The sequence below is a fragment of the Exophiala mesophila genome (assembly GCF_000836275.1).
Source record: "Exophiala mesophila strain CBS 40295 unplaced genomic scaffold supercont1.1, whole genome shotgun sequence".
NCBI classification, from domain to species: Eukaryota; Fungi; Ascomycota; class Eurotiomycetes; order Chaetothyriales; family Herpotrichiellaceae; genus Exophiala; species Exophiala mesophila.
The window spans coordinates 4,853,206-4,869,387 of NW_015622504.1; the positions used below are offsets into that span (position 1 = coordinate 4,853,206).

General features: G+C 50.6%; 6 protein-coding genes across 6 annotated transcripts; 2 read left to right on the forward strand and 4 right to left on the reverse strand.

Annotated features, from left to right (window-relative positions):
* Positions 1-1,301: 1,301 nt before the first annotated feature.
* Positions 1,302-2,754, forward strand: PV10_01548 (uncharacterized protein). The gene has a single exon (XM_016365768.1). The coding sequence runs from the start codon at positions 1,499-1,501 to the stop codon at positions 2,498-2,500; it is 1,002 nt and encodes a 333-aa protein (XP_016229417.1). The 5' UTR covers positions 1,302-1,498; the 3' UTR covers positions 2,501-2,754.
* PV10_01549 (uncharacterized protein) lies at positions 2,607-4,604 on the reverse strand (the record flags this gene model as incomplete). The annotated part of the gene is made up of 1 exon (XM_016365769.1): positions 2,607-4,604. One exon carries the CDS (start codon positions 4,602-4,604, stop codon positions 2,607-2,609), a length of 1,998 nt encoding a protein of 665 aa, XP_016229418.1.
* A 573-nt stretch (positions 4,605-5,177) lies between these two features.
* On the forward strand, positions 5,178-7,496 carry PV10_01550 (uncharacterized protein; the record flags this gene model as incomplete). Its single annotated transcript, XM_016365770.1, has 2 exons — positions 5,178-6,771; positions 6,899-7,496. 2 exons carry the CDS (start codon positions 5,178-5,180, stop codon positions 7,384-7,386), a joined length of 2,082 nt encoding a protein of 693 aa, XP_016229419.1. The 3' UTR covers positions 7,387-7,496.
* Positions 7,403-9,281, reverse strand: PV10_01551 (uncharacterized protein). Its single transcript, XM_016365771.1, has 2 exons — positions 8,931-9,281; positions 7,403-8,841 (listed from the first exon to the last, which is right to left on the reverse strand). Exons 1-2 carry the CDS (start codon positions 9,140-9,142, stop codon positions 7,608-7,610), a joined length of 1,446 nt encoding a protein of 481 aa, XP_016229420.1. The 5' UTR covers positions 9,143-9,281; the 3' UTR covers positions 7,403-7,607.
* Positions 9,282-10,579: 1,298 nt separating this feature from the next.
* Positions 10,580-12,268, reverse strand: PV10_01552 (uncharacterized protein; the record flags this gene model as incomplete). The annotated part of the gene is made up of 1 exon (XM_016365772.1): positions 10,580-12,268. One exon carries the CDS (start codon positions 12,266-12,268, stop codon positions 10,580-10,582), a length of 1,689 nt encoding a protein of 562 aa, XP_016229421.1.
* Positions 12,269-13,183: 915 nt separating this feature from the next.
* Positions 13,184-15,040, reverse strand: PV10_01553 (uncharacterized protein; the record flags this gene model as incomplete). Its single annotated transcript, XM_016365773.1, has 2 exons — positions 13,184-14,949; positions 15,001-15,040. The coding sequence occupies 2 exons, from the start codon at positions 15,038-15,040 to the stop codon at positions 13,184-13,186; spliced, it is 1,806 nt and encodes a 601-aa protein (XP_016229422.1).
* Between the last annotated feature and the right edge of the window lie 1,142 nt (positions 15,041-16,182).

Below are 16,182 nucleotides of genomic sequence, written 5' to 3' on the forward strand. Positions count from 1 at the left end.
ATACAGCCCATTGGATGCCAATGCCATGATTTCTATCGGCATATGGCTGCTTGTATTTGGGACATTACTATGGGGTTATCTTTCGTTAGTCTCTCCTATCAATTTGACGGTATCTCCATGGACAGCAACGCTAATGCTCGGCATCTTCAGGGACAAGTTCAAGATTCCAGGACGACTCGTATTCCTTGGCTTGTTGCTCTATTGGGCGTTCACGGTATGTCAAAATCATCGCGGCTGATTTTCTTCTCTCGTAGAGACGCAAAGTTGCTGACATATAGCTTTTGATAGCTGGCAAACCGACTTCTGATTTACAATCCAAATGGAGTTACCAGATTCGCGGTGCTAACCGTCGGCATGATGTTCTCGACATGTTGGCGTAAGTCTGAGGTTAACCTTAAAATCCCTTCATCCGATGGCTGACATTTGAGGTTTGCAGATGCTGTCCATGGGTCGTGGCTGGCAATGAATTGCGTCACAGAAGGCGAGAGATCCGTCACCATGGCCATACATATCATGGGAGCCAATCTGGCTGGTATCATCGGTGCTCAGCTATTCCGGCAAGAGGACAGGCCGTACTATCCCAAGGGTTGGATGGCTATCTTGATCCTCATCACATTTGCCCTGGTGGCATCTGGGGTGGCTAACCTCCAGTATATCATTCTAAATCGCAAGGGCAAGTATCCCAAGGGGCACAAGTATAGATATTAGGCCTCGAAATGAAGGGTCAGGGCTGAGAGCCGGCGGTGTTTCGACAAAAGAAGGCCCGGTTTCGCGGGACACCAGAATGTCAGTTGGGTTGGGCAAGATTAGAGGCATTTGGTGATAGCAGTGCGATGAGATATCGGTGTGAGACAAGATTCGTATGGAATGGATCGTTCCGTGCATTTCTTAAGGGTCACCTGGAGATCAACTATGCTCACCTACAATGTCTCTTTCAAGGATGGAAGAGAGAGTCGCGGATGGTGCATAGTAATGAGTGTATGACCAAGTGATACGCAACATATCATTCACGATCAGTAAATCTCGGATTTTCTTTGTCTTTGCCCATCTCCTATAAGAGCTCGGCCTCAAAAACTGCCCTGTAGATCCCAAAATCTTTTTCCACAACCCCTGCAAGTTACATAATTCGAAAGGATTCTCTCTGGCGGTTGTTTTCCCCCTTGGGGAAACAATCGACACGAGAGTTTTCCAGAATCAGGTAAGCAGACCATCTTGGGGAAAGCGTCATAGTGACATTGCATGATTGATCAGCCACGTTTTCCCCCGCACTGATGAATCAATACCTTTCTACGGTAAGTCTACCGTAATTGTGTTGCCCACATCGTGTTAACGGCGTGCGTGGTCTAGATTGTTTTACTAATACTGCAAATGTTTCATTTCCATTGAAAATTGAGCGCAGCGAAATAGTATAAATAGGTCAGTCGATTTCCATCGCCATCCTCAAATCCAACCTCATCAAGTTTCCCCTCATCATCACTCGAGTACCTCACGATCCACAATGTCAAGTACAGGAAAGTCCGTCTTCCTGATCGGACCAGGATTCATCGGCCGCGAAGTCCTTGATCGACTTCTCGCCGAAGACTATACGGTGACAACTCTCGTGCGCAGGGAAAGCTATGCGCGAGAACTTGAACAAAGCGGCGCAAAGACTGTTCTCGGCGGTCTAGATGACCGAGACATCCTCATTCAACAAACAGTCGCCAACGATATCGTCATCCATACCGCCACGGCGGATCACTTACCATCCGTCGAGGCAGTTCTTGCAGGAGTCGAGCAACGTGCCAGTAAAGGCCAAAAGACCATCTTCATCCACACAAGTGGAACAAGCCTCATCGGCGACGACGCCAAGGGTGAATACCCCGGCGAGAAAATCTATTCCGATGACAAGCCTGAGGAAATCGATGCTCTGCCGGACACTGCACCGCACAGAGATGTCGATTTGGAAATCATCAAGGCGAAGAAGAAGTTGGGTCCAGATGCACGTATCGCGATTATGATTCCACCTCTAATCTATGGAGCAAACCCCAAATATAAGCGTCTATCGATCCAATTGCCTTCGTTGACGCGATTCGCGCTCAAGAATGGGTATGCCGGACACGTGGGAAAGGGTGCATCCATTTGGTCTCAGATCCATGTCTTTGACCTGGCGAGAGCATACATTACGCTCCTGCATTGGCTGGAGACAGCAAGCAATGAGGAGGTCGCCAAATCTCCGTATATCTTCTGCGAAAATGGCAAAGAGTTTGCATGGGGAGACGGTGTGGCGGTCATTGGCAAGGCACTTCACCAGGCGGGAAAAATCGACTCCCCTGAGACCAAGACAATTCCTCATGAACAGTACGGGGATTTGTTTGGCGACTGGACTGACTGGGTGGTTGCTTCAAACTCGCGAAGTCGGGCCACTAAGTTGCGCGAACTAGGATGGGAGCCGAAAGAAAAGGGCTTGTTTGAGTCTCTGGTGGAAGATGAGATCCCTATTCTTCTTGAAGAGTCAAAGTAGACAGAGTGGGAAGGTTTATTACTAGGTATTTATTGACGTTGGATGCTGGTTCGGCGTGCCTTTGTTCTGATCAGAAGTCTTCATTTCATCTAGCGTATCTATCTCTTTACAGTCTTGATCTAATGTCGGGTTTCTTGCCAGCTTCATCTGATTCTAACTCAGCCAAGAGAACGCCTTCGGCGACATCATCACCTTCGTCATTTTCCAGCTCGATTGCCCATTTGATGATGCCGGCTCTCGGACTTCTAATCTCCAGCTCCATTTTCATTTGTTTGACAAAAGCAATCACTTCATTTTCCTGCACCTCGTCGCCATCATCCACCAGCACTTCGACTAACTTGCCACTGATTGGTAGGACGATATGCGTCTTGTTATTTGGATCCCCGCGCTTGTGAGTTGAAGCTGTTGCATCTGCCGATGCCGTCGTGCTTGCTAAAGACATCTTGTATGACCGAGGCTGCACTCCTGGTATTGTGTATGCGACATCTGCGACCAAGGCTTCTGGAAATTCATTCCGTGTGATACGCTCGATGCTGAGATGATGAGGGGCAGGCTTCGTCTCGGACTTGACATTTTTGTCTTCGAGTGTAACTGTCCAGGCATCTCCCTTGCGGAACAGAGTGCCAGATCCGGCAGAATTAGCCGTCTGGCTGCCACCAAGTGAGAGGGCCGGTAAGTTTGAGTCGAGCTGGTCGACGCTCTGTCCAATCTTCTCTCCAGACTCGACTAGACTTTCAAGGTTCTTCTCGAGCCAACTGGTGTCTGTGTTGCCAGAGGCGAAGACTTTGTCATTGACGATTGCTCGAAGAAGATTCAAGTTAGTCTTGACCCCAACGATCTTGGTATCTGCCAGCGCTCGTTTAGCCTTTGCTATCGCGGCTGAGAATGTTGAGGCCGTGACAATGATCTTGGCCATCATATTGTCGAAGTCGGATCCCACGACGCCACCTCTTGATAGATGGGTATCCACTCTAACTCCATTGCCTGAAGGAAGGTGGATATCTGTGACCTTGCCAATACTCAAGGAGAAGCCAGATGTTGGATCCTCGGCGCATAGTCTCAGCTGGATTGAAGCTGCTGGAGGAGCTTTGTCGGCTTCCCACCACTCGGCCAACCTCAAGTCTTCAGAGTCTTGCAATCCTTGAGCAAATAGCAATTGCTCACGAACGATGTCGACGCCGGTAAGTGATTCGGTAATGGTATGTTCGACCTGCAATCTGGGGTTGATCTCTAGGAAGAAGAACTGTCTTGACTTGACATTGACAAGATACTCCCAAGTTCCCAGACCGAGATATCTCAACTTTCTTGCCATTCTGACAGCAGAGTCGATGACTTGAGCAATGACCTTCCGTCGCTGTACAGGGGCAGGGGCAATTTCGACGATCTTTTGGAATCTTCTTTGAACACTGCAGTCTCGTTCCCAAAGGTGCTTGATGCCACCTCTCCCATCGCCGATGATTTGAACCTCGATATGTTTGAAACCATCGACCGCAGCTTGCTCTGCAAAGACAGTCTTGCTTGGTGATTCAGCAATGCATCTCTGAACGGCATTGTCAAGATCATTTTGACTCTTGACCAGGCGAATACCTCGACCACCACCTCCATCAACCGCCTTGATCATCAAGGGATAACCAACTTGGGTAGCGAAGGTGCGCACATCATTCGCGTTTCCTGTTGGTCGGTCCATGGCCTTCAGGACGGGGACTTCACATTCCATGGCCAAAGCCTTGGCTTTCAACTTGTCGCCGGTTCTATCGAGCACTTCCCAGCCAGGACCAACCACCAAACAGTTGGCCTCTTCCCACAATCTCCGGCTGAATTCGGCACTTTCACTCAAAAATCCATAGCCGGGATGGACGGCGTCGATTTGATTGTCCTTGACGATGCCAATGATAAAATCAATATTCATATAAGATGCGGGCGAGGGAGCTTTGACTGCATGATCTGGCCGCCCGAGACTGACATGCGTGGTGTCTGACTCCGTATAGATAACAAAAGTTTCTGGAGGGTTTGGGAGTTCGGTACATGCTTGAAGAATGCGAATGGCGATCTCACCGCGGTTGGCGATGAGGATCCGCGAGATTGGCCGTTGGACGGGGGGCATCTTGGGAACGTAGAGATGGCGCCGGCTCCTGGATCCTGGATTCTATATAGAACAGAGATCTCACAGAACTAGCCTTTCGACGATGAGGTCCAAATCTGAAGACTAAGAAGGGTTGATTTGGACTCTGGACAGGATTGAAGGAACCTCGTTTACCTCGATTGGACTTGGTGAGCCGGATCGAGTTCTCCACAATTTGGTCGGTGCTTTCCTTTACTTGAACCGCAAACTTACCGAGGCAGTTGGGACCCGCGGCCAAACGCGGGGAAGGACCGATACTCCAACAGCAGGCGCGACTCGTCATAGCATCCTGGTTAAGATGCCGAACAGCCGCTATCAAATCTCAAGGGATTGTGTATGGGCCAAAACTCTCGTTCCTGAAAAGTTTCAAGATAAACAAAATTACTTGGGTGTCGAAAAGGACGACGCTTTCATTTGGTCGACTCTCTGCAAGTATCCGGATCTCCATCTCCAACGAGCAGAGCGTGGGATAGCCTTCCAACAGATCATCCAACTTTGACTTGTGGTACTGAAGGCGTACTCATCCCTGATCTGCATCAAGTATAAGTGGAAATCATGGCAGGCGGCAAAGATTCCAAAGGATCGCCTGCATCAGGGTCTAGTGTCAATGACCCTGTCTACTCACAGCAGACATCATCCCCAGCAAAACCAGCAGCTCAAGCGTCAGCACAAAACAAGGCTTCTGGAGGCCCGAAACCAGCAGAGGATCCGGTGTATTCACAATCCGCTGCAGTGTCAAGCAAGAGCCAGATCAATGACCCAGTCTATGCGCAACCACAGTCTGCTCCATCCACGCCAGGTGGCCAAGTCCTTGGACCCGGAAAGGGGTCTATCTCCCCAGCTACAGATCCAGTCTATTCACAACAGACCCAAGCAACCTCGAGACTTCAACAACTCAATTCTCAAGTTTCTCCTTCTCAACCTGAGCCTCAAGCCAACACAAAAAAGACTCGAAAGTCAAGAAAGTCATCAAAAGGTGCCTCATCCGATGAACCTCCCGGCGACTACGCCGACATCATGGAGCACATCAGCACGCTCAAAAAGATTGCCAACACTCCTGACCCCAATAACCGAGGCTACACACGCCAGTTGACATCTGGCAAACTTTGGGCTCGAGAACGTATTGCTCAACTGGTCGATCCTGACTCATGGCGTGAAATTGGTTCCATCACTGGTACCGTCACATGGCGAACTGATCCCAACAACCCACAACGCGAACACATTGACGCCTTCATTCCTTCCAACAATCCCCAGGGATTTGGACGAGTCACATGTGCACGAACTGGCCAAACGCGACAGGTCTATTTGACGGCTGATGATTTCAGCATACGAGCAGGACACGCCGATGGTGCGACCATGATCAAGACGGTCCACGGGGAGAAATTGGCCTTGAAGAACAAGATCCCTGTAATCAAGCTCGTGGACGGGTCTTCTGGTGGTGGCAGCGTCAGCACCATCAAAACCCAGGGGTACTCCTACATTCCCCATGTAGTCTTACTCTCCACGGTGGTCAAGCAACTGAACGCGGGTATCCCTAACCTGGGCGCCGTGGTTGGTCCTGCCATCGGTCTCGGTGCGGCACGAGTAGTCAGCACACACTTCAGTGTCATGGCTGGCGATATCGGATCGTTGTTCAATGCAGGCCCCAAGGTAGTGGAAGGCGCCACCTTCGAAGAAGGCCTCAGTTTCTCGGATCTGGGAGGTCCTGGTGTCCACTGCACCAACGGCACCATTGACAACCTCGCGGCCAATGAAGCCGAATGTTACGAACAACTTCGGACCGTCCTTGGCTACCTACCCGACTGTGGCGAGCTGCAAGCCCCACCAACGTCCAAGTGCCTTGACGACGTCAACCGCGAGGACATTGCCTTGCGCAGCATCATCCCTCGCCGCAAGGCTCGCATGTACAATCCCTACACAATCATCGAGAGCGTGGTGGATCGCGGCTCATGGTTCGAGATTGGTCGTTTATGGGGCCGCACTGGCATCACCGGTCTTGCGAGGCTTGGAGGGCGACCGGTTGGTATCCTGAGTAACAACTGCGAGGTCAACAGTGGCGCACTGGATGCCTTGGGAAGTCAGAAGTTGTTGAAGATGATCAAGTTTTGCGATGTGTTCAATCTGCCGATTGTTCAATTCGTCGATGTCCGTAAGTATTCACCTCCACCCAAGAAAGTCCCCTTCATCACAAAGCCATGGGATACTATGGCTTGCACCATTCCATCCTTCCTACTTCAAGGCGAAGAAATCATAAGCTAATCTCATATCCCCAACAGCTGGCTACGCCATTGGCACCGTGGCCGAACGCACCGCGACGATGAAATGGGGCGTTGAACTCGGCAAAGCATACTATTCCACTACCACACCGATCTTCTCCGTGATAACACGACGCGTTTTCGGCGTAGCAGGCGGAATCATGCTCGACTCCCGCGACCCAATCCAACGAATTGCCTGGCCATCCGGAAACTGGGGCTCGTTGCCACTCGATGGTGGAATCGAAGTCGGTCATCGATTCGAATTGAAACAGATCCGTGACAAGGAAGGCGAGGAAGGTTGGAAGAGACGATATAAGGAGTTGGAGGATGAATATATCCGACTCATGAACCCGGTACGGACTGCTCTGCCGTATAATGTCGAGGAGATTGTGGATCCCAAAGATACAAGAAAGATTGTGTGTCGTTGGACACGTGAGATGTATGGTGTGGTCATGCAGGAGAGATTGGCGGCACGCCAGAGTGGGAGATTGCATGCTGTTTTCACTTGATCGTGGGAACAAGGATCTGTGGGTTGTGTATTGTCTGGTAGAGAAATCGTCAGCTCATATGCCTTTGCAGGCAGAGCAAACAGACATAGACGACGTAGATGTAAATAGGTATATACAATGGGAAACCGAAGACTCTGCATCAGGTTTTCCCTGCTTTCTTTCCATTTGTCATGGGACATCAACCAACCCATCACCTCCATCTTCATCTTCATTTCCAAATTTCAACCCCGTTGATCCATCTTCCTCGACATAGCCTTGTCAAAAACACTCGGTCCCTCCTTCAACCCCTCCGTCTTGCCTATTCCCTGCAAAGTGAGATAAACATCCGTTCCCCAACCATACATACTCTGCAACGAGATCCCACCACCGAAATACTCGGCATACGCCCTTCCCAACGGAAGCCCATACCCCAGACCCGCAATGGTACTTTGATTCGAACCACTCGAGGCAATGGCATTCAAACCATCCGAATTCCCATTCTCCGCCACTGCGGCATCCGCCTCTTCTTTATTAAACGTCGTAAAACTATAACTCCAAATATTCGGCAACGCATCCGGAGCAATGCCCCCACCTCGATCTCTAATCCGGAGTGTAATACACGGAGCAGCTGTATTCAACGGCTCGACATCTGCTTCTTGACTCGAGACATATTCCTCTAGTCCATCCTGACTGAAATCGTAATTCGTCTTTTCCGACACGGACAATTTCCGTAGTGAATCGAGTTTTGTCGCGGAGCCGACGTCCGGGGCGGTGGCGATGGTGATTTCAATTGGATGGGCTTCGTTGCCGGATTCGATTGTGGCTCGACATGCATTTTTAAGTAACTCGGTGATGATGTATTCAATGTGCATTGGGATATGTGCGAATTCGGCCTCGACTTCGCCGTTGATGACGACTTGTGGTCGCACTCCGTACTTCAATTCGCAGATCTCTCCGACGAATGATTCGCACGTGCGTACGATGCTGGCGGGTTGCAGGGCGAGGTCGATGACGCCGACGTGCGTGGGGTCGGGTTTTCGAAGCGCGGATTCCCCCGTGCTGGCCATGTGCAGAGCAAGGTGTTGTTCGGCAACGAGCCGCGTTCCAATCCGCGCGCGGAGGTGTTGGTCCAGGAACCGTGTGACTTCCATGGGATCGATGTATTTACGACATTGGAGGAAGCCTTGCGCCAGAGTCGGGATGGTGTTGGAATGGGTGCGGACTAGATCAGCCATGACTTCGGTGAACTTCATCTCTTCTTCAATGGTGGTGATTTGTTTTTTGTAGAAGGGTTCTAACGTGGAGAGGGAGTGGAGGTAGTTGTTGTAGATGGCGGACACATTGGGGTTGGCGACGACGATAAAGGGGAGATTGCGCAGGGCTTGGATTCGATGGGCTAAACGGGCGGGGAGGCGGGAGAGTGTGAAGTTGGCGGAGGAGAGGAGAGCGGCGTCGTTGAGAGGGGGTTTGCCATGTCTGAGGGGATATTGGTTAGACTGGAGACAGGACGAGGCGAGAAGGGGAGAAGAGCGGCGGGCTGATATAGATAGATAGGTAGAACATACTTGACGAGGTCGGCGAGAGTTAGAGGTTGACGAGGTTTGGCTGCGAGTCGGGAGATTTCCTCGTCTGATATGGTGGCATTGGAGGGAGGATGAGACCATTCATTGATATTTGGTGGAAAGGGCTCTTGGGCAGTTGAGGACTGAGAAGACCATCTCGGCTGGAGGTATCGTCTAGCTGCGGGAACGCGATGTGGAAGGGCGTGTTTGAACATGACGTTGGTATGGAGACATGGACATTCTCCTTGAGAACAACTCAGCTATCAAAAATCGGAGGATAGAGTGAGTGAACCAGAAGTCATAATACAGAAGGTCGATTATCTTTGACGCAGCGCTGCACCATGTTGAGGATCCTGTTGAGGATCCTGTTGAAGATGTCACCAAGTGATGTTGATGCCAAGACATTTTGACCGGCAATAAGCGCCTGCCAATCAGAGGACGAGTTTCTCAGCCTTGTGTGTGTGGATTGATATACTTTGTAAGGGAGGTTGCAAGTAGGAGGGGTGATAGTATGGTCTAAAGTGCTTGTTCTGAGTCGAGTGAGATAGATTCTTGTCCGAGAGATATCAAGGAACAATAAAAACATTTCCACTCCCTGCAGGATTCCCTGCCTCGTCAAAAGCCTTCTCCCAATCGTCCAAACCATATTTGTTGATACACACACTACCATGCATTTCCCAACCGTTGATCGGAGATTTAAGTCGAACAACACCTGCATCCACCAGCGAAACAAATGCACGAATATCTTCCCTGGTGTACATGGACCTCCCTCGAATTGACAGATTCCTGTGCATGGTTCTGGTGTATGGCAAGGCAACTTCGTTCAAACCTTCCAAGAAGCAGACTCTTCCACCACGTGGATCGAAGCGTACAAGTTGCCGAAGAGCGCGGTGAGAAGTCGGGAGTGTGTTGAGAATCGAGGTAGTGGTGGTGGTGTTGTAGACATGATTCACAATCAAAGAAGGAGAAAGAACGGGTTTTTTGCTAGCTCCGAAAAATAGAACTTGTGGCAGGTTCTGATATAACTATGACCAACGAAAATAATACATTAGCAATTTCTCAGAGCCCATCCTCATTCTCACCTTGACTCCTACGAACACGACATATAGGTGAGCTGCAGGGCGCAGGGCGCAGGGAGGCAAGGAGGACAAGGAGGACATGGTAACATGATGCCAAATCCAGAGTCAACTCTTTACTCTCACCAATAGGCATGTCGACCATCTGATCAACAGTCGATGGCACCTAGGCTGAGTTTGTTTCGAGCGGATTACGCGTGTTGGAATGAATACCAGGCGTAGAAGATCACACGACGTGAATCGACAAAAAGAGCATAGCGTATATTGTTGATTGCTTCCCCAAAGCAAGTGCGGGGTGGACGGGAGCCTGATTTGGCGGGAGGCGGGGTTAGTGATTGCTTGTTTGTGCTATTTCCGTCTGCCTCTCTGTTTGTCTGCGCCGTCTTACTCCTTTCCATTGATCTGTCTCGACAAGCATGACTGTAAAGAGATGGGACACACATACACACACAAACCAAGCAAAGCATGCTTTGGATTTCGAAACAATGCCTGACGCTACAAACGATGAATCACAAGAATCTCAGCCTCCTCTTCACCCCATACCCCCCTCTGTTCCAGTAACTACCATCATCACCTTCACACTCTTCTCCTGCTCCGCGTCGTCTTCGCCGGTACCTCCTTTAGAATACCAGCACTGGGAGGCCTAATCGACTTGCCTGGCTCCTTCGACTCGTGGCGGTCACCGTCCTTTGAAGCCTTAGACATACCAATGTCCCTCTCAACGTTGATGGCCGGCGCCGGAGCAATTTCCAAGCTCTGCGTTTTTTTGGGTGCCGGTGTACCATTGACTGTCCCCACGTTGAGTTTTCGGAGTTTCCGCACCTTCTTAATTTGTTTCTTCTCCTGCTGCTCTTCCACCGCAGGCGTAATGTTCTCCCCTTCATAGACTTGCGCAATCTGCACAGGCAAATCTACCTCGGCCTCATTCATCTCCGTTGCTTGCGCCGACGGCTTGATGATTGTTCCGTCTTGACATCGAGCCAGCTCTTCCGCCCAACCTACCTCCTTCGCTTTCTTCCTCTTCTTCTTACTCGCTTCACCTTCCACTCCTCCTATTTCTGGCTGTTTCACCCTCGCCTCAGCATCAAGCTGCCTAAGCCTCTGTTGAACTGATTGTGCCAGCCCCTTGTTTCGCTTCGTGTTGGTTCTTGTTGTCAATGCCAATGATTGCGTTTCCTTTTGCATAGAAATAAATTCGGTCCCATTCAGTCGCTTCAGCGTAATGCTGCTCGGAACCGACGTCACTGGCTTCTGTGGCCGTGGTAGTCTGGTTATCAGCCGGGAGCTTCGACGGGGAGAGCAGAGATTTGCCTCTGTATCATCTTGAGGTGCGAGTACTGTCTCCCTGACCTCAGCGATACCATCTGAGTCGGTGCCATTTTCTGCCACTTCAGTTTCCTCGTTTTCCTCCATCAAGTCCTCCTCTTCCACAGCCTCCCCATCCATAGTCACAGTCTCCAGGCTGGAGGATGACCTGGCTGCTTTCTGAGCCCGCGCCCGACTGAGAAAGTCATTCAGGTATGCAGTATCATCGTGGTCCACAGATAGTGTGCAAGTAGGTCGAAGTAGGAGGTTCTCTTGCGAAATTAGGACTGATTCCGTTGTTGTGTTCGGATCTCTGACGGGCCGCGAAGTCTCCTCCACCCCGGACTGTGTTGCCAACTCGTCATCACTCTTCAAATCAGCGGCTAGCGGTGAAATGTCCTCGCACATATCCGCCTGGCTCCTACTCTCGACCGCTCCATCAACATTATGGCCGTCAACATCAAGGGGAGACCCTTTCTGCTCCTCCGCCAGGTCCCAGTCGACAAGATGAGCGACCTTCCTCTTCGGACTCTCCGCCTCATTTCCAATACCTTTATCCCACTTGGAATTCACATAATCGATGTTCTCTTTATCTTGTTCTTGTTGCCCAATATGAGTTACACGCAAACGCTTGACCGGTCTCATGATCGGTTGACCATCACCCTTGCGCCAATTCCCCGTCTGGTTCATGTTGACACTCGCCAGCGGCACCCGCTTCCATATTTTCTGAGCTTCATTCCGCGGCAGATGAGGCGTGGCAGGCCGTCTTTCCCAGGCCCGGGGCAGTGATGTGACGCGTCGAGGAGTGAAATTGAATCGCTGAGGAGAGGCATCCGAATCATCCTGTGTGTGAGGGTCCTGGTCTTGTTCGGGGCTGGAAGATGATTCCAGAGACGCGGTCTCAAAGGATAGTAATTGTTCTCGCCGTGTCGGCGTGGAACAGGATAAATCAAGTGCCATGATCAAGGGTCGATGGATGAAGATAGCTTTGATGCAAAAACTATTAATGAAACGCAATCAGACCACTGTGGTTTCTGCATTTATGCCAGGCGCATCACGTCCGCCGTTTGTGTGGTGGGTTGAAATACGAAGGGGAAGGAGCACGAGACTCGTGAGACGCGATTGGCGAAGTTCCCTCACCATGTTTATCCTTCCCGATTAGGTTAGCTTCCTGCCAGCTTTGCATTCCTGTCCCGTCATCATTTTGCCCGACCATCATCATCATCATCACTACCGTATATCTCACAATCCTCTTCGTTTCTCGTCCAAGCACTCTCTCTGGAAAAGAACAACAAACGAATCCCAAAACATACCCACGTGAGCATGAGAGTATCAATAGGTATTTGATTACTAGTACCGTATGGATAGAACGTCAGCCTATGCAGCATCAATCCAATGCTGTGCATGGATAGCAGTTGATTTGACCAAAGTCTATGCAACCATCCGCGCATGTACAGCAAAAGTGTCATCATCAAAATCCTTGCGTGCTTTTGTGCCGTCGATACTTTCATCACTGCTCTGCTTTTGTCTCCATTCGTGTGCGCTCATATTCGCTCATTAAGATTTCTGCATCTCCGTCACAGCCATAACTGTGTCCCAATCACTCCCAGGACCTTCCAAAATCCAAAATCCAAAATCCAAATTGTCCAATCGCTGCAAAACCATGATTTCATGCTGGTATACAAAATGATGTGTGCTGTGGTGTGTACATGACTCGTTGCCTCCCCGTGGTTCCCTGACTCCGAAATAAAAGAAATTTGTGGGTGCGTGCCCGGACCATGTCCCGGGCGTCTGTATCTCAGATCCGCGTGCTATGCACAAAAAAGCAATCTGGTAAGAACAGGTGAGAAAAGGAAAGTGGATTACGTTTCACCATTAGTTGGCGGGATAGTGCATGCCGGGGTAAAACTCGGCTGGCTGCATCATGCCGTTGGGATACGCTGTAGGTGGTGCGCTGTGGGGCATTGGCATAGGGTAATCGTCGACATAAGTTCCAAAATCCCATGATGGCATCCGTGTGGCAGGCGCAGTCATGGGTTGTGCCGGGATGCTCATGGTATTCGGAGGCATCTGAGTCAGGGTTTGACAGGGAAACTGACCATTGACACTGTAGGCTGGTGTGTACTCAGGCATCTGCAGCTGCAATGCAGGAGCTGATGTTGGGACGAACGATGCCGAAGGCGGTCCCTGCATGTAGGCAACATCATTGGTGGAGAAGTACTGGCCTCCGTGAGATGGTACATAGCCTGTCCGTGGGGACATGTCATAGTAGTCGGCATGTCCTTCGGAATGTGGACCGTGTGCAGCCTGAGGGGTAAGAATGGCTGCAGCGGTCGACGAGTAACTCGCTGAATATTTAGAAATGATCTTCTTCAGCGCAGTAGAGAGAATCTTCCATGGAAATACTTTGACATCCTTCTCAATATTCCGAGGTTTAGGGTGGGGAAATCCCATGATGACCTTGAAGAATTCTTCGCTGTCAGCTTTGGACTTGGACACGGTCATTGGTCGGAAGCCTTCGAGGTTACGGCGTATACGATTCTTCTCTTCGACCGTGAATCTGACACCCACCAACGCCTCAAGAAGGTAGATGGTGTCCACCGACGTGACGTAGAATTCGTTCTTCTCCTTCCACCAGATGCAACTGATGCAGATACTGCCAGACATTCGATCTTGAGGAGCGACAGGCCCGAATTCTGCGTTGATTGTGCAGCTGCTCTGGCTGCGTTTGAATTCAACCAAGCGGCGTCGTGCCTCACGTTCTTCGGGCGTCCAATTCAGCTTCATGGTCTCCAGATCACCCTTGAGCTTGAGGTTTGCCTTGAGGGGATACATTGCATATGGATTGAAGTTTTGTGTCTGTCCAACAGCAACATTGTTCACGACCCCTGGCGGGGATTGTTGAATGGTTGAAGTTCGAATGAGTTTGGGAGCAGACGACTTGACCGGGGAGCTTGCTGAGACAGCATGGGGTAGAGGGGTCATTGGTGCTCCAGGGGATTGCTCACTCTTGACCGTGGTGAAGGACGGGCTGAATGAGGGGGTGTGAGGTGATGGAGCAGCCAGCGAGATTTGGGAGGCATTCGAGGTAGAATATTGATGGCCAGATGGTCGAGGGGATGAGCTATATCCTGGATATGAAGGGAACCCAGTACTGCCAGTGGGAGTTGGGACAAATTGTGAGTATGGAGATGTGTGTCCGCTAAGATCGTAATAGTCGCCATTGGGATCTTGGACGTGGACCTGAGCGACTACACGCTTCTTGTGGATTGGCAACATATCAAACTCATCGACGCTTGATGATTTCCGCTTGATCTCGACAGGGGCAGTATCGAAACCATCCACGCTCGAGGCTTTTCGTTTCCGATGGTTCATGACGACCGAGCTGGTGGATGTGGCACGTGTGTGGGGAACGCTGAAGGTGCGAACCTGTGCATGGTTGACTTGGTCGAGGCTCAAACCCGTTGCTTTGCCAACATCCATGCCTTGATTGTTGAGGAATTCTCCTGACGGGTACTTGAATTCAGGCTCTACAACGTGCGGACCGCCACCGGGATGTAGGAGAGGATGATAGTCATGGTCCACTTCGGAGAAGTTGCCATAAAACATGGGACCATGCATGGCAGGCTGTGGTTGAAAGTCTGAAATGGTTAGCAGACTGCCCAGGTATTAATCAAAGAGGAACTGCATACCAACAAGGCCACGATGAGGAATCTTATCATAGCCGGACATTGGGAGAAGCTGATCAGGTTTGGCTTCAAAGCCCTGCTGAAGCTGGTTGGCAAAGTGCTCTCCAACAACGACTGAGGACTCGGGGGAGTCGTCGACGATGTATGGAGTTTGCTGGAAGGTGGGAAGGGGCTGCGGAACAATCAGTGATTTTGAACCCAGAAGGATATCTGGTCATCTTGTCCGGCCCCCAAGCAGCAGCGGAGCTCAGACAGAGACCTGGGATGGGAGATTAACGAACCTGGAAATGTTGGAAAGCCGTGGACGCCAGATTGCCGGTAGTTTGAGATCAAACTGGGAAAAAGGGCGAGGATAGAGGGGTAGGGTACAGAAAAACACTAAGCGAATGTGGTTGCTGCTAAACGAGCGTGGGTGACGAGACAAGTGCTTGTCTCAAATCGAAGCGAATGACGATATCAATATTGCTATCGAGATCGAAGGTTTTTGAGAGTCCAAGATGTGGTTCCTGCGACGAACATTCGATATGATGGGTGGGATCAAAGGCTGGTCGGGCTTGACGCCAAAATTGACGACTGGACCGTCAAGGAAGGGACTGAGCTTGCCGAAGGCGAGCACAGGCTGGATATGGAAGGGTGGAGAGGAGGCTGATGACGGATGATTGCAGACACAACTGAAGCTGGTTCCACTCGAAACCAAGTCAGGCAGTATGCTGGCGAGAGCAATCTGAGGAACAAAGAAAACCAGAGAGATGGAACGAACAGCAACGGCTGAACGACCGAACTATCAGTCAGAATCTGAGACGGCCCGGAGACCTATTTAAAGGGAGGTCGCCAGTGCAGTGGGTAGCCGAAGGGGGAGATGGACCTAGGGTAGTTGTCCAAGCGGAGCAGGTTCCAATTCACGACCGGAGAGTCAGGCTGAAACTGCTGTGACTGCTGTGACTGCTGTTGTCAGTGAGGGTTCTTCACAGGAGGTGAGTACATTCCCAGAGGTTGGAGAGAATGATGCAAATTGTGGTAACAAAGTAGGAGTATTGAATTGCAAGCAAGGAGGATTGTGGCGGCGAATCGAGGGGAGGGGGACTGCGGGTGTGCCAAATATGGCATGTTTGTAATTCCACTCACCAGGTAAGAGAGAATCTCCTTTGATGCGAGACAGATCAAGGTATTGTCCAGAAATTCAGG